The 19663-nt window shown below is 56.7% G+C and overlaps 8 protein-coding genes across 8 annotated transcripts; 4 read left to right on the forward strand and 4 right to left on the reverse strand.

Annotated features, from left to right (window-relative positions):
* The first annotated feature begins 21 nt into the window (after positions 1-21).
* On the forward strand, positions 22-3868 carry L226DRAFT_528170 (DUF1740-domain-containing protein). The gene is made up of 8 exons (XM_067679283.1): positions 22-582; positions 629-720; positions 780-1503; positions 1573-1618; positions 1667-2464; positions 2516-3319; positions 3382-3500; positions 3566-3868. Exons 1-8 carry the CDS (start codon positions 408-410, stop codon positions 3796-3798), a joined length of 2991 nt encoding a protein of 996 aa, XP_067542531.1. The 5' UTR covers positions 22-407; the 3' UTR covers positions 3799-3868.
* A 553-nt stretch (positions 3869-4421) lies between these two features.
* Positions 4422-7216, forward strand: L226DRAFT_450929 (uncharacterized protein; the record flags this gene model as incomplete). The annotated part of the gene is made up of 2 exons (XM_067674983.1): positions 4422-6252; positions 6327-7216. 2 exons carry the CDS (start codon positions 4422-4424, stop codon positions 7214-7216), a joined length of 2721 nt encoding a protein of 906 aa, XP_067542532.1.
* Positions 7217-7986: 770 nt separating this feature from the next.
* L226DRAFT_12497 (uncharacterized protein) lies at positions 7987-9364 on the reverse strand. Its single transcript, XM_067672220.1, has 5 exons — positions 9109-9364; positions 8748-9045; positions 8529-8698; positions 8231-8468; positions 7987-8173 (listed from the first exon to the last, which is right to left on the reverse strand). Exons 1-5 carry the CDS (start codon positions 9242-9244, stop codon positions 8146-8148), a joined length of 870 nt encoding a protein of 289 aa, XP_067542533.1. The 5' UTR covers positions 9245-9364; the 3' UTR covers positions 7987-8145.
* L226DRAFT_12470 (uncharacterized protein) lies at positions 9138-10712 on the reverse strand. The gene is made up of 6 exons (XM_067672219.1): positions 10406-10712; positions 9839-9976; positions 9658-9782; positions 9472-9603; positions 9288-9402; positions 9138-9237 (listed from the first exon to the last, which is right to left on the reverse strand). The coding sequence occupies exons 1-5, from the start codon at positions 10430-10432 to the stop codon at positions 9339-9341; spliced, it is 486 nt and encodes a 161-aa protein (XP_067542534.1). The 5' UTR covers positions 10433-10712; the 3' UTR covers positions 9138-9237; positions 9288-9338.
* A 1-nt stretch (position 10713) lies between these two features.
* Positions 10714-12530, forward strand: L226DRAFT_528172 (uncharacterized protein). Its single transcript, XM_067679284.1, has 5 exons — positions 10714-11179; positions 11230-11288; positions 11343-11504; positions 11561-11731; positions 11789-12530. The coding sequence occupies exons 1-5, from the start codon at positions 10759-10761 to the stop codon at positions 12161-12163; spliced, it is 1188 nt and encodes a 395-aa protein (XP_067542535.1). The 5' UTR covers positions 10714-10758; the 3' UTR covers positions 12164-12530.
* An 812-nt stretch (positions 12531-13342) lies between these two features.
* On the reverse strand, positions 13343-15622 carry L226DRAFT_564605 (uncharacterized protein; the record flags this gene model as incomplete). The annotated part of the gene is made up of 2 exons (XM_067683664.1): positions 13343-14937; positions 14998-15622. The coding sequence occupies 2 exons, from the start codon at positions 15620-15622 to the stop codon at positions 13343-13345; spliced, it is 2220 nt and encodes a 739-aa protein (XP_067542536.1).
* A 400-nt stretch (positions 15623-16022) lies between these two features.
* Positions 16023-16916, reverse strand: L226DRAFT_528174 (uncharacterized protein). The gene is made up of 4 exons (XM_067679285.1): positions 16771-16916; positions 16594-16700; positions 16379-16515; positions 16023-16318 (listed from the first exon to the last, which is right to left on the reverse strand). Exons 1-4 carry the CDS (start codon positions 16862-16864, stop codon positions 16261-16263), a joined length of 396 nt encoding a protein of 131 aa, XP_067542537.1. The 5' UTR covers positions 16865-16916; the 3' UTR covers positions 16023-16260.
* A 1020-nt stretch (positions 16917-17936) lies between these two features.
* On the forward strand, positions 17937-19450 carry L226DRAFT_528175 (uncharacterized protein). The gene is made up of 4 exons (XM_067679286.1): positions 17937-18310; positions 18404-19133; positions 19199-19323; positions 19375-19450. Exons 1-4 carry the CDS (start codon positions 18149-18151, stop codon positions 19384-19386), a joined length of 1029 nt encoding a protein of 342 aa, XP_067542538.1. The 5' UTR covers positions 17937-18148; the 3' UTR covers positions 19387-19450.
* The last annotated feature ends 213 nt before the right edge of the window (positions 19451-19663 follow it).

The following is a 19663-nucleotide window of genomic DNA, read 5'->3' on the forward strand; positions in this document are numbered from 1 at the left end:
TCTCTAGCTGCTGGACTCAGGCTGCACTACATTGGTATCTCCCCGTCCCCGGCGTTGGCTGCGTTGAATGACCATAACTTCCACTGCTTCGTCTGTCGAGGTCTATGTCTGCACCATCATTCTCTTCCTTTCCGCCCACCTTCTCTTCGTTTCCCGATCTCGACCCGGGCCCTAGCACACGCCCCACCAGTTCCTCCAGAGAAGACAAAGAGAGATCTAAGGAGAAGGAGAGGAAGCACCACAAGAAGTCTAAGAGGGAAGAAGACAGAGAAAGGGATGCCGATGGCGAGAGGAAGAGGAAGAAGCACAAACACGAGCGGGAGAGTACTAAAGGTGCGCGGCACAGAAGTCGGTCTCGTTCAAGGTCCCGGAGCAAGCGCGACCGCAATGAAGACAAATACATGGAAATGGACGACGAGCGGCGAAAGCTGGAAGAAGACCGTCGGTTCAAGGAGGAGGACGCGGTGCGGCCGAGTGCGAAGGAAGGATTGGTGTACTTCACGGACCGGAAGGGGGACCCGTTGAACGTGCGGTATGGTGGGCTACATGCGGGAGACGTGCCAAAGTACCGCTTGGTCGATTGTAAGTGGCCCATAGCTCATGTCAGCGACAACTAACGAAACGTAAGGGGGACGGAAGGTTCTCGGCCTGAGTCCCGCGTTGTCCGTCGTGCACCGAGGACGAGGAGGCGTCGAAGTCGCGCCGTTTGGCAGACGCAGGGTACGCTGGCTGTCATGCGTTCTAGTAAAGATGGGTACTGAAGAAAGGTTTGCGTGCAGATGCCCGCACTTACGGACTCGCACTCCCGTCGTCTGCTCGCCGCCGAACCCAAGCGTCGACTGTTGGCATCCTCAGAAGACAAGTACAAGTACATTGAAGTTGACGGCTTCCTGTCCTTGACCACAAATCGCCCACGAAATGATCACCAGCGATACCGCGACATAGAGCAGTCAAAGCACGACTACGACTCGGACGACTCGGATGTATCTGAAGAGAGCGCGAGCTCTGAGGACGACGAGACAGGCACGACACGTATAACTGCCCGCCAAGCCATGATTTCATCTCTAGATGCCAAAGTCCAAACCAACCCTCAGGACATCCCGTCATGGCTTGCCTTATGTGCCCACAATGTGGCGACTGCCCCACTCAACATGAAGAACGCAAAGCAGACACGTGCTAAGCTCGCTCTTGCTGTACTTGAGAAAGCATTTGCAAAGCACCCAAATAATGCTCGTTCCAAGACTCTACGCCTCAAGTACCTCAAGGCGGGCGAGGACGTATGGGAGCCGAAGAAGCTGGCAGATGAATGGGAGGCAGCGGTCAAGGTTGACGACGTTGAGATCTGGCTCGAGTGGTTGGACTGGAGGATACGGAATGTCAACAACATTTTAGAGAACCTCGCCGACGATGCGGCCCTGGTCACGAAGGCACTCGCGGCGCGCGGTGATGATGTCGGACAGTTGAGGGTGATGTGGCGAGTCGCCGTCGCACTCAGAGATGCAGGTAAGCGTGTTCCTTCAAGTGGTTGCTCGTTCAAAGTCAGTTAAGCCTCATAACCGCATGCTCTTACAGGCTTCGTGGAGCGAGCCAATGCCCTCTTCCAAGCTCAGGCAGAGTTGTAAGTGGGCTGGCAGTACGCTACTGAATTTGTGCTCACTTCATTCAGACTATTTTGCATGCCGCAGAGACTATCCGACCAACCACTCAACGACCAACTGGACGCCCTGGAGGAGTTTTGGGACTCAGAAGTACCTCGTCTCGGCGAGCCAGGCGCATCCGGTTGGGCAGCCTGGGAGGCTTCAGGGCGGCCAGAGCAACCACCTCCGCCGAACCAGCGCAGCGAAGGAGAGCCTCGTGGCCACGACCCGTACTCGAAATGGGCAGACTCCGAGACTCTGGCAGACCGCACGCGTACCCTGTCCCTCCGCCCTTCCGACGATGACGAGAACGCGGACCCATTTGCGGTGGTGCTCTTGTCCGATGTTCAGCCGCTCCTTCTGCCTCTGCGCACGCCTCGTGCCAAGGATGTCTTCCGTCGCGTCTGGCTTGCCTTCATGGGTCTGCAGGTTCCTGGCTTCGTGGCGTCGCTCTCGGAGCGCCCGGAGGACAACTCGGACGACCGTTGGGCGTGCTCGCAGCTGGTCTCCCCGTCGTACCTGGCATCCGTGTTTCCTGCTGACACTGCCGCGAAGCGTATCACTGCTGACGCCCAAGCGGGAGTGTTGATCGGGCGCGAGAGGGAGTACGGCAGCGGGTTTGGGCCGGTGAAGAACTGGGGCTACGAGACCATTGCTCCGTTGGACGCCTTGGGCTCAACCAAGTGGACCATGTGGACCAGTGAGGACGTACAGGGCGTTGATGCTAGTCTCGCTCGAGAGATCTTCAGGCACTGTAGGTTAGGAGCCGAGGATGCCGAATGGGACATTCTCAACCTAGCCTTCGAGGCCGCTATCAGCCTCAAGAGGTACGTCTCGTCGTTGTCTTGATGGAAACTCTATTTGACAAGTTCGTACAGCGCGGTGAAGGTCTCGAAGTCTCTGCTTGCCAACGCACGCGAGTCTATGCCTCACTGGGCAGCCCATGCCCGCTTGGAAGCCCTTCGCGGTCGACTAAACGATGCACGGAAGGTCTACCAAACCATCCTCATCGCTTCCCATCAAACCAGCCCCGGATCGGGTACCCTCTGGTGGGACTGGGCGCAGATGGAATGGCTCGCACGTAACGACGACGTCGCGCAGCAGGTCATCCTCATGTCATCCGGCGTTGCAGGCTCAGGCGGCACCGCGCTCTTACGTGCGAAGCGCCACCTTGAGTCCTTGCTGACTCAAGAGCTGCTGCAGGCTCCCTGGCGGGAACGCGAACCGTGGATCAAAATTGCCGGCCTCCTAGAACTGCTGACGTCGTCTTCCCCGCAAGCGGCCCTCACCGTACTCGACTCGTATCTCGATGCGCTGCAGCCGAGCACTCCCGCGCACGAGAGCCTCACTGTGGCGGCGCTCGCTCTGCTTTACAACCATGCTGCGGTTTTGAAGAGCCCCACGCCTCCGGCGCTGCTGCGCGATCGCGTTGAGCGGGCGGTGGAGGTGTACCCTAGCAACACTGCTATTATGGGGATATTCTTGGAAGCAGAGAAAGGGCAGGGCATCTGGGGCCGGGTGCGGACCATGCTGGGCGAGATGACGACCGAGGGGACCGGGAAGGAGAAAGGGGTCACAAGGCGGGTGGCGGAGGTCTGGGTGGCGAACTGGGAGAAGGGGCGCTGGGAAGCGGAGGTGGAACGCATCCGGAACGGACTTGCTGCTGCCGTAGAAGACGACAGGTGCGTTTGCTCTCGACTTCGGGCTCGCCGGCGGTCCAAGTGAGCTGATCGTTATCTCACAGGACGCGGGGGAGTGCGATCTTGTGGAAGCTTTATGTCGCGTTCGAGATCCGGGCGGGGCAGCCGGGGCGGGCGAAGAAGGTGCTGTATCGTGCGCTTAGTGAATGTCCGCTCGTGAAAGGTGCGTGGTATGCGGCGCGTGTACGCTAGAACAATGCCGAGTTACTCATTTCCGGCTGCATGCAGACTTGTATCTACTGGCGTTTGGACCTCTCCGGGCGGTGTTCGAGGTGCGTGAGCTGCACGACCTCAGCGACACGATGATAGAACGGGGGATCCGGATGCGGGTGGGCTTGGAAGAGGTGGTGGGCGAGCTGGAAGACACTAGTGAGACGAAGGCGGAGGCGGCAGACTCGGAGGACGACGGAGACGAGATTGAACACGATGCTCGGGAGTTGCGGCGCCTGATGCCCTACTAGCTTACACTGGATATACAGTAGGAGTGCGTGTTGCGACTGGCCATCGACCAAAGTGCGGTGTGGTTTCTGGTGAGTTTGTTGGAAGAAAGTGCATTCATGAAAAAGGACAATTGCGCCTATATCGCCCCGACGCTCCGCCGCCGGTCCCGTCTCTGCCCCGCTCTGCCAGACATCGCGAAGGAAGGGAGTCGAGTCCATTCAGCGGACCGAGAGGACAATATGATAGTTTGTTGTGGCGTGTTTGTGCACGGAGTGTTTGGGCGCCTTTGTGTTGCGGAGTGGGGTGGCGAGTGTGGATTCCCATCGGCAACGGTATTTGGACACCTGGTTTGCACGACTCGCCGCCTGCACTCGCCTGCACCTCAACGCCTCGAGGCTCCCCGCCATTTTCTCTGCCACAGCAAGGCTCGCCGCCCCCGCTATCTCGCCAGCAACCAGGCGTCCTCTGGCTCTTCTCTTTGTCTTTCTCTCTCTCTATCTCCTCCCACCATCTGTCCCGATGCAGGGCCAATAAGTCATCCTTCCGCTCCCTCGTCTCTCTCGAATCCTACTCGACAGCCCATCCTAATCCTGCCGTCCCCGGGCGTAATACTGTGCATCTACTAGGCTATTGTTCCACCACTATGACCACCATCCCTGCTCCCACCATCGTACTCCCCAAGGAGGAATGGCCCGACGCCGACTTTGACTTCCCTGATGGCGACCCTATCCACGCCTCGGATGCAGAGTCAGACAAGGAGGACGAGGAGGACTGGGATATGGAGATGAACTTGGGAAAGACGGGCGGGGCCAAAGCTGAAATGGTCCTCAAGGGCATCGCCCAAAGGTCAGGTCCCTCCCACAATGCTTCCCGCATGTTCACCATCCGTCCCCCACCCTCGCCCTCCGTTGACGAAGATGAAGACGAGGAGGGCGTGTCCACCATCAAGGTCGCCGCTCTCCCCAAGCCTGTCGTTCCTAAGCCGCCCCCGAGTCCTATTGACGAGGATTTCGAAGACGGCTTCGCTCTTCCGTCGGATCTTACCACACTCTCCCTCCGACCATTATCCCTTGCACACCGCACTTCCAAGTCATCTCTCGAGTGGGGCGACAAGGACCAGACCTCCTCCTCACAGTCTTCCGATACCTACTCCAACTTCGGGTTTGCTGACAACTCTCCATCATCTAATTACACCTCCACATCCCTCCCGGAGACGGAGACGGAGGAGGATGAAGAGGAGGACGACATTCTCGATGGTCTGGACGTCCCCAATGGGCTCTTCGAGTCGGGCAGCGGCGCGAAGAAGCTTGGAAAGATCCTCGAGCTCAAGAAACAGACCGCATTCGCCGACGATAGGGTGAAGGTCGTCAGTCCCGATCCCGAAGACGACTTTGAGATCGGCCTGGTGATCGACAACGAGACCGAGCTCAGTCCCAGTCGTCTGCTCCAGAACGCTCAAACCGTCATGCGATCTACTGCCTCCTCGCGCAGCAAGAGCGCACCAGCTCGTCCGCCTGCCGCCCTTCGCCCGCCTTCGCGCCTGAAGAGCGTCGACCGCGCGAGGTCACCTAACAACCCACCCATCTCCTCTATGTCCCAACTCCGTCGGATCACCGCTCCTCCCGCATCTCCTCCTTCGAGCAGGGGGGCCGCACAGCCATTCCGCTCGCAGACGTACAGCCAAGCTGTTCAGTCGCCTTCCACCATGACCTTCCTGGCCGCCAAGCCGGGGAGTTTGCGTGTTCAGAAGTCCACTTCAGGACTGAAGCCCGCGTCGCCGCCGCAAACGCGCAGGCTAGGCCGCAAGGCCTCCTTGCCGTCCCTGTCAGAATCCAATCAGGCTCAAGCGTCAGGCTCTGGGTCGGGTTCTGCGGCGTCGGGAAACGCTCCTGTCGCTCGATATGAGACACCAACTGCGTCGTCGAGAGCTAAGGCGGCGCATACCGCAACTACAAGCCGTCTATACGGTCTGGAGTACAACGTTCCGCCAACAAGACCCTCGACACCATCATCCAATCCTGCAGCACTCAGACTGACGATGCCGACATCATCGTCACGTATGAAGACTCGCACACCAATATCCAATGTTTTCCCATCAGCGGCCCCGGGACCCGCCACTGCTCCCCTTACCCGCTCAACATCACCACTTCCTCCTGCTCGCCCGCCATCACGCCCGCCTTCCGCTGCCTCATCACAAGCGTCCATCCGGTCAAGACACGCTCCCAGTTCCAGTCTGCCAAGTGCACCCAAAGTGCTCAAGAAGCCAAAACGACAACGCACATATGGCGATGGCACGGAGCTCGATGGCTTCGATGACCTCCCCACAGACCGTGAGAAGGAGGGCCAGTACCGCGTACAGCCAAAAGGCTATGGGAATCGCATACCGGGTGCGTCATATCCCAAGCCTTCCGACGCATCCGCGACGGGTACGATCCGCCGAAAAGCGAAACGCGATTTCTCTGGAAGCGGTCCTGGTGAGTGTCCGATAGACATGTTCAATTGTTCCTTGGCGTCCAATGGCTGACGACGTGGGCGTCTTCTCTACTAGAATCGTCAAAAGCGCCAGGCCCTTCCAAGACGCTCAAGCGGACAGGTCGCATAGAGTTCCCTTCAAAGCCGGCAGAGTCGCCAAAACACTCGCCGTCAAAGGATGCGGAGCTCAGTGCGAAGAGGAAGAAGGTCGCCTCCCCGGCGCACACGAGGAGGAAACCGACTCTCATACGCAACTTGGGTGGCGCTGGCGCAGCCAAAGGTACGCGCCAACGTCGAATTCTCTGGAGGGTCGCATGCTTACGCAGGTGTCGTTGTGTAGTCGTTGGAGAGATGAAGTGGAACCCGACCACATTACGATGGGAGGGGAACGATCAAGCTCTCCGAGATTTTGACTCTGCGACCGGCACATCAACACGACCGGCCCTCATCACACACCTCACTGGCTCGTCAATAGGCTCGCCAGTGGGCTCCTTCGCGTCCGGCGCGCGCGTCGTCGGCAACATGATCTTCGATCCCAACCGCATGTGCTGGATATCGACACTCCCGCCAGACGAGGAAGAGCCCGACGTGTTCGCGGAGCTCGCCGATGACGAGGACGATGACGACTGGGAGGCGCGCGGTGGCACGATCCGCGCAAGCCAACAGCTCCAGTCCGGGTCGACCGCCGCGTCGGACAAGTCAAGCAACTCATCCATCTCGCGCGTCGAGGCGCCGAGTCCCGCACGGAGCCACACCCGCAGCATGTCGGAGAGCGAGAGCGACCGGTGCTCGCGCGCGTCCATGGTCTGCGACGTGGACGACTCGTTCGTCGAGAAGTGTCGTGCGGCCGAGGAGCGCCATCGGTCCGAGCTCAAGCAGTGGCTTGCAGTCGGCCACGACGTCTTCGCGGAGCCCGACCGCTCGTGCTTGTATGAGATCCGTGCGCTCGCAACACGTCAGTACTAGTATGTATACTGTTTACTTCTCCCCCAAGGTAGCATAGTAGTACACACTAGAGCCCACGGACTCCCCTCACTCCCCATCATCACATCCTCTTCCACTTTACACTCATCCAACTCGACTCTGCTGCTAGAGGTGTATAGGACAATCCGGACAATCCTCTGCGCCCATTCCCGGTCCATATGCACGCCCATCTAGTTTGCATAGCATGACTCTCCTTGCACATCTGTTTCCGTTCCCGTCCCCCGCGGCATCCATCCACTGCATCCCATGACGACCACACATGACCTATCCTTTTTAGCCTTTGTCTTTGTCAATTTTGTTCTGTTTCCCGTTCTTGTCCAATGCTTCGAGTACCTCTCTCTGGTCTCCTGTCGATAGCTCTCCCGCGCGCCCCGCCTCTCTTATTCCCGGTACATGCTCTTTCCGCCCTTGTTCGCTTTGTCGATATTGATACCGGTCCCATCCGCACCCACCCCTCCCCGCTACCCCTCTGTCGCCCCTCTTCTCGTTCGCGCTGTGTCTACTTTGCTCCTCGTTTCGTTTCGTTCCGCCGGTTTTTTCCTCTCTCTCCGAGTCGCTCGTCTTGGTTTGCTCTGCCTCGACTGCATCGTTAATAGTCTCGATGTGTATGACCGAAAACAAGCATGAATACAAATCTATGTCTATATTCTCTCAATATTCCTCGTCTGCGTTGTCTGTAGTCCGAGAGAGCCTATCTCTTGTTGGTCCTAATGCTCGTGGAAATCCGTGGTGTGTCACCTGATTATGCGATGAAGAGCTTTATAGTACAAGACCAATTGGCGAGTACAGTATTGTAGTAGGTAATCGTGTAAGGTATAGAGTGGTAGGCAATCGTGTAAGGTATAGAGTGGTAGGCAATCGTGTAAGGTATAGAGTGGTAGGCAATCGTGTAAGGTATAGTGGTAGGTATCCTAACGATACAGCTGTCTAATGATAAGGCTACAAATCGAGTGGTTAGGAACTACAGGGAACAAGTACTAAACGAAAGTGGCTTGCCCGACAACTGGGTCGAACTTGATACAAGCGAGAAGGAGGGCATTCTTCCGATCCATTCTTGAGAGATGAGCAGAGTCACACAACTCCGATCCACTGAGGTCCTCCGGAGGGTCATATGACCATACACCCCAGCAGTGTCCGGCGGTCGAATGCGGATCTGGGTGAAACGTCGCTGTGCCGGCCTTGTGATCTATGCTCGCTATGCGCGCATATCGATTCGCGCGAAGGGCACCGACGACTACACAAGAAATTGAGAGTCAGCGAAAGCCACATGGACAATCCAGAGATCGACATGTACCGAGAAGGACATCGTGAGAGTTGCGTAGGGACGGATGGTCGCCTCCATATTCCTCCCGTACCGAGGCACAATGGGATTCGATCCATTGCTTTGCGGTATCTATGCCTTCAATAGCGCTCAATGTTCCGCCGTCGGTGTAGATGCCAGCACACATTCGGCCGGCAGGGAACCTGTCCTCTATGAATTCTGCGATACAGAGCGATCGCAATGTACGCTTACCTAAACTCCCCCGGTAACGGATCTCTCCATCTCAACCAGGATGGTAAGTGCAAGAAGTTTCTGATTCTAGCCCATCCTTGGGTAGGCAGGCCGTGCTGCAGGTCGCCACCGCGTTCATGTAACCGCGCTTTCCTGACTCCTGCGTAGGAGGGTGAACCCAAGGATGGGCAGGTCATTCGGCCATCAGAAGACCTGGACGCCTCGAAGGCGTTGAAGAGGCATGAGAAACGGCCTGCATCGTCAATATATCCAACATCGCCGGCCTTGACAGGCACCAGATTGAAAGGAGCGATCCGTACTACCGGTAGATTGATGATTAAGGTTAGCGTACTCTTACAAGAGGGATGCCAGTGCCACTCACATAGGCGGTTGTGATGATGATCGACTGCGCCTGGTTTGCAGAACAGCCTGGATATATCTACAGAGGTCGCTGTGATGTACGTCCTGTGAGACGCCTCTGAGTCTGTACCGGCTTGGCTATTCGCCGACGCTGCCATCCATTGTCAATCAACATATTCTTTCCTCCGTGTTGATACTCACCTGGAGACGATGGCGGCAGCGCGGGACGGTTGTTGACTTTCAGGGATTTCTCTATCTTGGCCAAGCGATGATCCAAACTTTGAAGAGCGGCCAACGACTGAACTCCTTTGAATTCCTATATGAATATGTATGAGTGAGCAAAAGCAAGGAGTGTTGATCAAATGGCAATTGTCGTACATCGAACCTCTTCACGGCCTTCTTGAGCTTGTTTTGCAGAACAGTAATTTCTGCCACAAACTGGGAGTGACGTAAGACTCGGGATGGGTACGACTGCCCTAAGAGGCAGGTCAGAGACCAGTAGACCTCTAAATAGGTCCTGTAAAAATATCGTTACCGCTGAGAAACGCTTGCAACCTCACGAAATGCTCACTCGGTCAATCCTGCGAATGCGCTACTCAGAGGACGGCTGGTCATCACATCAGGTAATAGCGACTGCAATGATGCAAGTTCGCCGATGCAATCTTTACCCAACTGAATGCACTCGTCCTTCACCTCCTGGACACTTGAATCAGTGCATACCACTGAGCACGCCATGTGACAATCGGACTTACCCGCTCCTGCACCAGACGATCCACTACGTGGATTAGTCCTTGAGCCACGACATTGGCAGGCGTCGGCGCACACGTCCCCAACCTGAGGGCCTCGTACGCAACACCCTCGCAGAATTTTGCTAGAGTGGATTGTAGGGTCTACAGCGGAAAGAACGGGGTCAGTCGTTGACCAGCACGAGGAGCGAATTGTTGAAAGCACTGATATGTAACCCTAAACTGAACTGCTACTATCCGGGAAATCACGGGATAGGGGTGCGAGGCCGTCTGCGCAGAAAGCTCCGGATGTAGTCTACAGATCCGAAGCCCGGTCCTGAAAACTTCCCAGTATCAAGATTCGCGAGAAACCGGGTCTCGTTGAAGAGCCACGAAACAAGAACGCTTCGTTGAGGGTATGGAGGGTATACCTTCGTGCAAGCGGGATACAGTATACCAGCCGCTCACCAGCATGCTTCTAGAGCCTCATGCAACCATATGGCCGTACCGTGACTCGAAGCGGCCACATTGTGAGAGCCAAAGAACGTACATGGTAGAAGACAGATAAGGGACACAGACAATGCTATTACTCACAGTGTGGAGAGGGGCTGAAAGAGGCATGGCGCCGGAGCCAGCCGGGGCCGTGGGGGCGTCACAGACTCGCAACTTGCAACTGTGTCGACAATGAGAAGTAGGAAGTTATACGGCAATGAGTTGACGATGCCGCGGCTAAAGTCTGGTAGGGTGTATGCTGACGGTCCGTGGTTGAGTTCCAGGTTAGGGCATCCGCGACGAACACCGGAAGCGCTGGGAAAGGGTGACGTCAATGTGGCCGGCGCTCCGCTTCTTCCCTGGGTAGTATATAATCGACGCTCACAATACAACTTGTATTCACACTGCTCGCCCTGCAAGTAGCCGACACCACAAGCAAACGGTTCAACTACGTCATGGCTCATATATCAGTCCCTAACTATCGCTCCGGCATCAAGGAAGCCCTAGAAGGTTTCCTGCATGACGCGAAAGTTTCGGATTCTGCTCTACTCCTTTGCGCCCGGGAACACCTCGAAGTCCTGGAAAACCCGGCGTTTTCCAGATTCAATACGCTGCCATGTGAAGAGTCACCGGAACCCTCCGCGCAAAGGCAACCACACGACTGCACGATCAAGCGAGTGTTCGAGGCCATGTTCCACACGGCGGACATGTTCAATATGGGCCGGAGTGTCCGATTTGTCTCCGCTGGCATCTGTGCATGCGCTCAGATAGCTAAGAGTCACGATAGCACCGCTGAGGGTCCCTGCATCCAGGAGAAGATGGCCAAGTTGTTAGCCGAGCTTGGGTGGATGTGGTTAGTCGATCTAATGATACCATGTGGGTACCGTTCCTCTTATCCAGCTGCCATGTTTGACAGACTACGCCAGTTCATGAGTGCGGTACATTTCACACGGTCATGTCTCGTGTGTACCAGCTTTCGGAAAATGTGAGTAAATCGCCACTGCATATCCAGTGTACTGGAACTCATACATACCCACAGCCCGACATATTCAGCCAGTCTGCGTGCTTTGCATGCGGCAATGCCGATATAGATGAGAAGACGGGCTGCATCGGTAGCCGTCATTCCAGTTCTGGCAAGCGGACGCATGTAGTCAACATCCCTGTTTTCCGGCGAGCCATCCGGACCGGCGCAAATTCCAACGTCAGTTTGTATAACCTCGCATAGTCGCTCTATAGCTCACCGTTTGCAACGTGCAGAAGTGGGCGTCGCCATACGTCCCCTCTCGTTCGCTCGAAACATTGCGGAATTACTGCTCGTTTGAGGCGGTGACCATGGATGTCTCCCAGCCATGCAATCAACTGCCGATGCACAGTTCCGCTTCATGGGACTTCGAAGAGTTTCGTTGGAGTCTCGGCCCTCCGCGTCAGGTATCGTCCCTTTGTCGCCTATGCGTCCGCCGTGCAGCGCTGACGCAACATACTTAGAATCCGCAGAGATACGAAGTTGTCAGGTACTCGCCCCACCCGGCGCAATGCACCCAGGACGTCGCGCTCGCAGATTGCGGCGCTGGCGACGTCAACTCTTCCGCCGCTTCTCGCCCAAACTCAGACGTCTTGCGCGTGCATGCCATGATGGCGAGCGTTCTCCATCACAGCGGCGCACATGGCATATTTTACCCTGAAGATCTCAATCCCGACGAACTGCCGACAGCAGCCAGCAAATCCGAATCCTGTAGTTGGAAAAGTAGCAGCACTCTGATGGTTGATATTCCCCAGCCCGAGTCCGAACCGTGCCGCAGCCTGTCGACAGGTCTTCGCAGACGCTTGAGGTCATGGGTCACACGTACCATGTGCCTGTAGTCGAATTACACTAGCACCTGAGTTTCGTTGGATCTCCCGCATGAAGCCCGTCGAGTGCTAGTCAAGACGGGTACACACGTTCAAGGTCGATGCGTTCTCAATGTGGGGGCACGCATTTGACAATATACGATTAGGTCACAATATCATTCGTCGACCGTCATACTATCAGCTATCAAAATTGCGCTGTCTTCTACGCGTACCGTATGTATACCGATCACGGGGACGGGGGAGTGGGACACAAAAGCCATCGAAACAGTAGGGGATCATCCGCTAGCTATGAGATATCGAGGCGAGACCAAAAAATACATAGGTGTTTCTGAGACGGTGTAGAGAATAGAGAGGAGGCAAGAGACGAGTCGACAAATATCTCACAAAGCGAATAGATCAGAGTTGATAATAATGGAACATGGGACCGGAATAAAGGTGCTCTGTGGTAAGACAGGAGAGGAGAGGCGACAGCCACCCCGCAGAACTTCCCTCCGCGGCGTGCCCTGAGACAGCGCACCGGGCGGGAGAGCGCGAGAGGCGGAGGCGACTGGTAGGGGACGACAGGAGGACGCGGGTAGGAAGAGGACAATCAAGTAAGGGTACTCAAGGAGATAAATAGGCGAATGGGAACGAACAAAATCGATAATGTCAGCCTGTGGCAGAGCATAGGCGGGGGTGGATGGGGAAGGGGGTTTAAGGCGATATCTAGGATAGTCCTGTATGTTACATAGTGGTAAAAGAACACACGGAGAGGAATGCATAGGGGACGCGGCATGGGAGCAACGGGCCGCAGCCTGCGCTACGGCCGGCGGGGGGTCCCGAGCGGCAGCGCCTGGTCGTGCCGTGCCTGCGTCATGAGACGGAGAGTAAGAGGATGCGATGAGACTCAGGGAAAAGGCATAGCAAGGCAGACAACGCGACGACGACAGCAACAAAGCGATATGATGGAAGACGACTTATGGGATGCAAATTCGATATAAAACGCGTCGGGGTGGTTCGGGTTGGGTGGCCTGGTCAGGTTTCCGGTAAGGCAGGGTGAAGGAGGTGGTAGCAACGCCGTTCGTTCCTTCGTTGGCGCGCTAATCAGTGGTCATCTTGGATCCCGATGCATAGCGATCGCAGGCCTGGACATGACGCAATGAAGAGCTCCGCAGAATGCAGGGAGCGGGAAGAGCGGGAGGGGAGGAAAGCCTAATCGCGTCCGCTGATGGTCTTGCGTCGCTTCTTGGGCTGGGAATCCTGCATCTCGCAGTCCCCGTCGAGACTGTACAAGAAGTCGCTGCGCGATGTCTTTCGTCCCATCTTGAAAGGGCTGCCCATCGCAGTGACCCCAACGTCCCCATCGCCCCGGTGCTCTGAATGGCTATGCTTGCGTCGACGCGACTTTTTGTCCAAGACGGCGTCCATGAGACCAATCGAGCTCTTCTGCCCGCCACTCGAGCTGGAACTCGTCCCGCCATTGGAGACGCTCCGGCCCCTGTTACGGCTTGTTGATTGGCTCGGAGTGACGGTGGGCCTGCGGCCCCCAGCGACCGAGAGGCTGCTAATGCTCCCGAAGGCGCCGCTGAGGCTAGTAGACGCAGAGACGCTGCTCTCGCTATCCAACTGCGAGCGCGAGCTAGACCCAGGGTTGAAGAGATCTTGCCACGAAGGCAGCAACTTGGAGCCAAGAGCGGGCGACTGGGACTCGTCGACATCCATTCGCGCCTCGTCCAGGGACCGTCCACTGCCAGAGCGCATGGGGGAAAATGCCTTGTCTGAGAAAGCGGGCAGCAATGGCGTGAACGGTATAGATGCCATCTTTGGAGAAGGAGACAGGCTTGCGCTTCCACTACGTTTGCTCGTCCTGGGCCCCTCAGACGTGCTCGGAATGGGGCTCGAGTCGGGACCCTTGAGAGGCGACATCAGTCCGTTGATGAACATCTTTGTATGCGGAGTGTCCGCGATGGTCGGAGGGGGGGAGAATGAGGCATCCTGATTCGCGGCCAGAGCGAAGTAGTCCGCTTTGGTGTCTTCAGTCCGGCTAGGACGGAGAGGTGTTGAAATAGCAAACTGGGACTCTTGCGTATACAAGTCGAAGACGGACTCCTCCAGATCCACGAGACGGCTCGGGCTCTGCATGAGGAAGAGCGAAGAGGGTGCATCCCAACCAGGTTGGTCCAACCTCGATTGGATGGAGTCCTCTTCACCTGGCTCAGCGAATAGACGGCGCGGGGACACGGAAAGCGTGGAGGAGGACTTGCGCGGTGGACTAAAAATACTGCGCTTCTGACGCTCGCTTGCAGGAACAAGTACGAGCGGGCTGACGTCCAGACCGCGGACGTTCGGACTCGACTCTCCTCGTGCAAGCATCGCAAGCGTGTAGTTGCGCATTTCGTCACTGGCCTTTGGGCTGTATCGCCAGATCTGCTTGACTCGAAGCGCCGGAGAATGCCTGAAAGCCGGTGTCATGAGTGGGTTGTAGGGGGACTCGGGGGGAGGGCCGGCCAAGCCGAATGCTGGTGCAAGGGAGTCACAGATACCGGGCGTCTGCGGAGGGGTACTCGAAAAGGATGGATGCTCAACAAAGGATTGCTCCTCTTCGCCAGAGCTTTGCCCGTTGGCCGCGTCTTCCGTCAGGGGATCACCCTTGGGCGTCAGAGGCAAGGGCTCGGCTTCGTTGACATTCGAACTGGAGGCCTGCACCTCCAAGGAGATAACACGGCGAAGGCACTTGCCGGCGCTACGCGACGGAAGCTCCTTCTCGGCGGGCTTCGCAGGGGCAGAAGGACCTGCCTTGTTCTCCTCTGAGAATACTCGATGAGCTCGATGTGCTATTGAGTAAAAAAATTGAAGTTAGTACTCACTGTTAGCCCGACCACGTCCGCCCGGACGGTCGTTATTATCACGTCTGTTGGCCATCGCAATCTTATGCTTTTCATAGACGTGTCGCCGCCACATTGACTTGGCGTTGACTCCTGCATACTGCCTGCGGCAAAGGGTGCACCGTAACCTATGGTCCTTGCCGTTCTCGGCACCTTCCATCACCTCTTTCTTCGGAAGCCACCCACGGGGAGGCTCGAGCTGGGTAGGGTACACGACAGCGTTGGGACCGACGAAGTCGTTGACGTCAAGAAACCAGTTCGGATTGGCAGCCATGTCGTTGTACGTTAGACCGACTTTGCGGTCTGCAGACCCGGGAAAGTCGGTGAAAGGCGCCCGGATGAAAACCGTTTCCGGGTCGCCCGGGGTCGGGTCCAGGTTGACCGCGGCGTTGTTCGCATTGGAATGATGCCGAGTGACCTGTTGTGTGCGAGAAGGGATGGGGGCGGGCGGTTGGGGTTGGGGTTGAGGAATCTGTCCCGAGGCAGGGTGGAGAACAGCGAACTCGACTGAAGAGTCGAAACGAAGGGAAGCCATTGCGTCTTCCATGAGAGAGGGATTGCTTGGGGGAATTAGGTGGTGCGCGGAAGACGGCAGCTGATCAGCCATCGTGGATTGGAGTAAGGGGGGAGAGAGGTGGCTATACGGGGAATCAGCGAAGCAGAATGGTGGTGGTTGCGGGCGATCTGACCTCTGTTGGGTGTCGAAGGGGGGGCTGTGAGTGTAGGGTGATCCTAGAGTGCGGCGGCGTTGGCGGTGACGGGGAGGAGGGGGACGACGGCGGGGGAAGGAGGAGGACGGGGAGAGGAGCCACGATGGCAGAGAGCAAGGAGGACGAGGACGTGAGCAGCTAGCAACAATAGCCGAACACGCGCATCAGCGCATACCATATATGGGCATTTCTAGCAAGTCGCGTTCCTCACGTGACCGAGTATTCCTCGCGTCAGTTCGCACGCCCCGCACCACCTCACACGGGGACAGATCCGGCAGACAGGACATAATCTTTTTTCTGAGCCGTGGATAGTGTCTACGATACATTCGCGGTTCACAGTGTTGCGGGTGTAGTCTTCAGCATGAAGACTGTAATGCTACCTCGCTTCCAGACCGGCAGTGCCGGCGCCATCTTGGTGATGTCACCAACACCGGGCACGCCCGGGCCCCCGCCGCCGCCGCCACCACCGGCTCAGAACGCCAGAGCAATGTACCTGCGGGGCGCAAGTCAGGCCCAGACCAATATGTTCCTCAGCTTACCCAGCAATCATAATCGAACCGCCAATCGGCGTAACGGGGCCCATCCACTTGAACCTGAAAGTCGCAGGGCATCATCGTCATATGCTCTTGAACCGCCACTGGTGACACACTTACCGGTCGCGCGCGAGCACCAGAGCCATGATACTCCCAGAAAAGACCGCCCCTCCGAGGGCAATCGCTGGTCCCGCGAACCTGTGCAACGCGAAACGGGGATGTAGAGACACCAGCAAGAGGGCCAGCCCGTTGTATATCTGGAGCAATCAACGTCAGCGGAGTATCGCGAGTGCCCATTCAAGCAACTTCGCTGCCAGGAGATAGGATGTACTTACGGCATAGTTGGATGCAGTCTGCCAGGCGTGGAGGTTCTCCGGGGTTATACCCTTCCTCTTCTGGAGCTCATGTGCCCCGAATGCACCAGCAATTACGCCCGTAGCAGCTTATGATGTGCCACAGAGACCGAAAGTCAGCCGCCAACTCTCAGACAGGTCAGAACGTCAAGTAGGCACCTATGAGGGCGCCGGCCCTCCAAAGCAGACTGGGGCCTGGGAAGACTCCTGCTGCGCGCGGCAGAAGAGGACTAGACGAAGTAGGACGAGACATATTTGAAGGCGAAGAAAGTTCCAAAGAGGTTGTGCTGTTACAGGAGTGGCTGTCTGCCTTCGACTTTGGCCGCAGCTGTTGCGTCCCTACGGCACGAGCTCGGCAACAGCCTGCCGAGTCCAGCCGGACGTTGAGTGCCGCAAATGGTAGCGGACGCTCGGTGGCTGTGGGCCTCTGCCAACCTCTGAGTCAATGCAAGTTAATCCCGCGGACTCTGTGTGTCCTGCTTTACTTCAGTCCTGCTCTGTTGCTCACTGCTAGTGCCAATCATGCACACCGTTTCGTGCAGGTACGCCTTTGAACTCTGGACCAGCCACGACGTGCAAATGCAGATTCTATAGGTCAGGACATGCACGGGAAATTCGTGGGGAGTCTCTCATTTCCTGGCTTTTTGGCTTAAGCGCCCTCGAAAACAAAGGAAATGATAGACTCCCCACGAATTCCGATGCATGTCCTGACCTATAGAATCTGCATTTGCACGTCGTGAGCCACATCTTTCTTCTCAGCCGGTTGCTCGGCCCCGGACCAGACTTGATGCGAAAAATACCAACTTCGCATTGAAAATGACACGGTCATTGCGTCGGTTGCGGGACAGCCAGAAATTCTTTGCACTTTTTGGCTGGTCGGTCATGCGCTGACGATGAAGTAAATTGGAAGACTGATCCTGTATGCTCTCTGCGCACTGAGACTTGAGCGGTTTCATGGTCTCCGAGGTAAGGGGCGTCCGAACCTTCGCCAACTTGGCTTGCATCTCATGCGGCGAGAATTATTGGGCCTTATGCTCTCGGTAACCTTCAACCAATGGTGAGTCGCCATCAATCGGTTGCATACGTCATCCGATGCCTTTTGTGGGCATCTCGCATCTTCTTTACGCCGTCGCAAAACCACTACGGCGCATTCTTACGCCGATGCTGTACTACTGTTGCCCCTTCTTCTGCAAAATTGATTCCAGGTATTCAAAGTAGCAATACAATGAGTATCCCGGGTCAACCATATGGAATTTAATCAGGTCGCGGATATCCGGCAGTCCTGCCGCCTCATCTCATGATTGGTCGCCGACCCAACTCGCCATCCCAGGGGCACAAGTCGAACCCGCCAAAGCGCCAGAGCCCCGCGCGCTCGGTGGCATAATGGCATGTTCATAAACTTTAGCACCTCCTCCACGAGGTGTCCTCGACTTCCATCGTCCTTGTCACAAGGAGAGTTTCTCTCGGGGCGTAACATCCTCATTTTCCCTTTTTTCTCCCTCGAAGCTCGTCCCCAGTCTGCTTGCCACTCCCGCTGATGGATTACTTTGACCTTACCCCCGCCTCAGTTCCATCCTCGAATTCCTCCGGCAGCTCTAATTCAACCGGAAGAGGACGAGGCCCCCCTGGACACAACCCAACGCAGCTACAACATGCTTTGATTTCGCTGGCGGATGGGCAGGATGATCATGCGACGCCGGTACGTGCCTCCGCTAGTCTCTCGACGCGTCCGCCCGCTATCGTCGATCGCAGAATTGTCAAGTCACACACTTGCTCACCAGCGGTCCCACAGGTGAGCACGCCGCTCGATGGACCCGGGGTCACGACGTCAATATCGACCGCCTTCCACCCTTTTCTGTCGATCGACGACGCAAACCCCGACGTCGTGCTCGTATCCGTAGATGGGGTCCACTTCTATACGCACCGGCACCGTCTCCTCGCTATCTCCTCGAATCGCATGGGCAACCTCCTACCCTCACCGGGCGCTGTGGTTAGCCCCCCGCTGCTCGCCGTGGTACCCGTCCCGCACCCGTCAGAGGTCGTCAACGTTCTCCTACACATAATATACGGACTATCATGTGCTCAATACCTCCCCACCCTCGAGACCGTAGAGGCTGCCGTCGACTCGCTTTCCCTCCTGTACGGGGTATCGGTCGCCGCACTCGCTGCCCCAGGCATGCCGCTGTTCACGCTGATCCATTCGTTCGCCCCGGTCCGCCCACTCGATGCCTATGCCCTGGCGGCACACCACGCCATGGAAGACTTGGCCGTGACGATCTCCTCCCATCTCCTCGCATACAACCTCGCCCGGTTGCCAGACACCGCCGCGGAGAAGATGGGGCCTATCTACCTCAAGCGACTCTTCCTCTTGCACCAGTCACGGATCGTCGCCCTCCGAAATATCCTGTTCAAGCCGCCAGCTGTACACTTACCTGTGACGGGATGCGGCCAGGAGATTCAGCAGATGATGATGCGGGCGTGGGCATTGGCGGTGGCACAACTAGTGTGGGACGTTCTACCAAGTAAGAGCTATCCGAGATTCATTACTGGAATGAAGACGCTGGACATATAATTATGGTGTGATTAGGTGTATCGACGAGTGCGTTGCAAGCGTTGCTCGAGCCTATTGGAGCGTCGATGAATTGTCCCCTTTGCATCGCTGCACTGCAGCGCCGAGTGCAGGAGGTGGTCTACGAATGGTCTGCTGTGAAAGTGAGTATGCCGTCTATTTCTGTTCTCGGGTTGGGCTCACAGGAGATCAAGAGAACGATATAGCGGTTGTGTCGATAAATTATGGGCTTCAGCAGATTCAAACATTCTTCTTGGTTGCCACACGGTTCTCGGAATAGACGCACGCACAAGTGACGGTTTCCCGACAAGTTGATTCCTGGTTCAGCATGTGTCGCAACACTAGGAGGCCTCAGTACTCCTACTACATCAAGATGTATACCAACTTCAACTTCAACGTGCCCCTAAGATCGTGATCTCGTTGTACAGGTGTTCGTGCAGACCCGGCGGTGGCAAAGTAAACATTCAAGCTCCCAGCGTTTTG

Source organism: Lentinus tigrinus (assembly GCF_003813185.1).
Source record: "Lentinus tigrinus ALCF2SS1-7 unplaced genomic scaffold L226scaffold_1, whole genome shotgun sequence".
Classification (NCBI taxonomy): domain Eukaryota; kingdom Fungi; phylum Basidiomycota; class Agaricomycetes; order Polyporales; family Polyporaceae; genus Lentinus; species Lentinus tigrinus.

Excerpts from the sequence above, each read along its gene's own strand:
- L226DRAFT_528170 (XM_067679283.1), top strand. The coding sequence starts at position 408 with ATGGACGACGAGCGGCGAAAGCTGGAAGAAGACCGTCGGTTCAAGGAG. Across the intron at positions 583-628 it reads AAAGTACCGCTTGGTCGATT|GGGGACGGAAGGTTCTCGGC; the intron begins GTAAGTGGCCCA and ends ACGAAACGTAAG. Across the intron at positions 3,320-3,381 it reads GCTGCCGTAGAAGACGACAG|GACGCGGGGGAGTGCGATCT; the intron begins GTGCGTTTGCTC and ends GTTATCTCACAG.
- L226DRAFT_12497 (XM_067672220.1), bottom strand. The coding sequence starts at position 9,244 with ATGGCAGCGTCGGCGAATAGCCAAGCCGGTACAGACTCAGAGGCGTCT. Across the intron at positions 9,046-9,108 it reads TCATCATCACAACCGCCTAT|TACGGATCGCTCCTTTCAAT; the intron begins GTGAGTGGCACT and ends ATCTACCGGTAG. Across the intron at positions 8,699-8,747 it reads CCGTTACCGGGGGAGTTTAG|GTTCCCTGCCGGCCGAATGT; the intron begins GTAAGCGTACAT and ends CATAGAGGACAG.
- L226DRAFT_12470 (XM_067672219.1), bottom strand. The coding sequence starts at position 10,432 with ATGCCTCTTTCAGCCCCTCTCCACACT. Across the intron at positions 9,604-9,657 it reads GCATTCGCAGGATTGACCGA|GACCTATTTAGAGGTCTACT; the intron begins GTGAGCATTTCG and ends ATATTTTTACAG. Across the intron at positions 9,403-9,471 it reads CTCAAGAAGGCCGTGAAGAG|GAATTCAAAGGAGTTCAGTC; the intron begins GTTCGATGTACG and ends ATATTCATATAG.
- L226DRAFT_528172 (XM_067679284.1), top strand. The coding sequence starts at position 10,759 with ATGGCTCATATATCAGTCCCTAACTATCGCTCCGGCATCAAGGAAGCC. Across the intron at positions 11,180-11,229 it reads AGTCGATCTAATGATACCAT|TTCATGAGTGCGGTACATTT; the intron begins GTGGGTACCGTT and ends AGACTACGCCAG. Across the intron at positions 11,289-11,342 it reads TGTACCAGCTTTCGGAAAAT|CCCGACATATTCAGCCAGTC; the intron begins GTGAGTAAATCG and ends ACATACCCACAG.
- L226DRAFT_528174 (XM_067679285.1), bottom strand. The coding sequence starts at position 16,864 with ATGTCTCGTCCTACTTCGTCTAGTCCTCTTCTGCCGCGCGCAGCAGGA. Across the intron at positions 16,701-16,770 it reads GAGGGCCGGCGCCCTCATAG|CTGCTACGGGCGTAATTGCT; the intron begins GTGCCTACTTGA and ends GCACATCATAAG. Across the intron at positions 16,319-16,378 it reads CTGGTGCTCGCGCGCGACCG|GTTCAAGTGGATGGGCCCCG; the intron begins GTAAGTGTGTCA and ends TGCGACTTTCAG.
- L226DRAFT_528175 (XM_067679286.1), top strand. The coding sequence starts at position 18,149 with ATGGATTACTTTGACCTTACCCCCGCCTCAGTTCCATCCTCGAATTCC. Across the intron at positions 18,311-18,403 it reads AGGATGATCATGCGACGCCG|GTGAGCACGCCGCTCGATGG; the intron begins GTACGTGCCTCC and ends GCGGTCCCACAG. Across the intron at positions 19,134-19,198 it reads AGTGTGGGACGTTCTACCAA|GTGTATCGACGAGTGCGTTG; the intron begins GTAAGAGCTATC and ends TGGTGTGATTAG.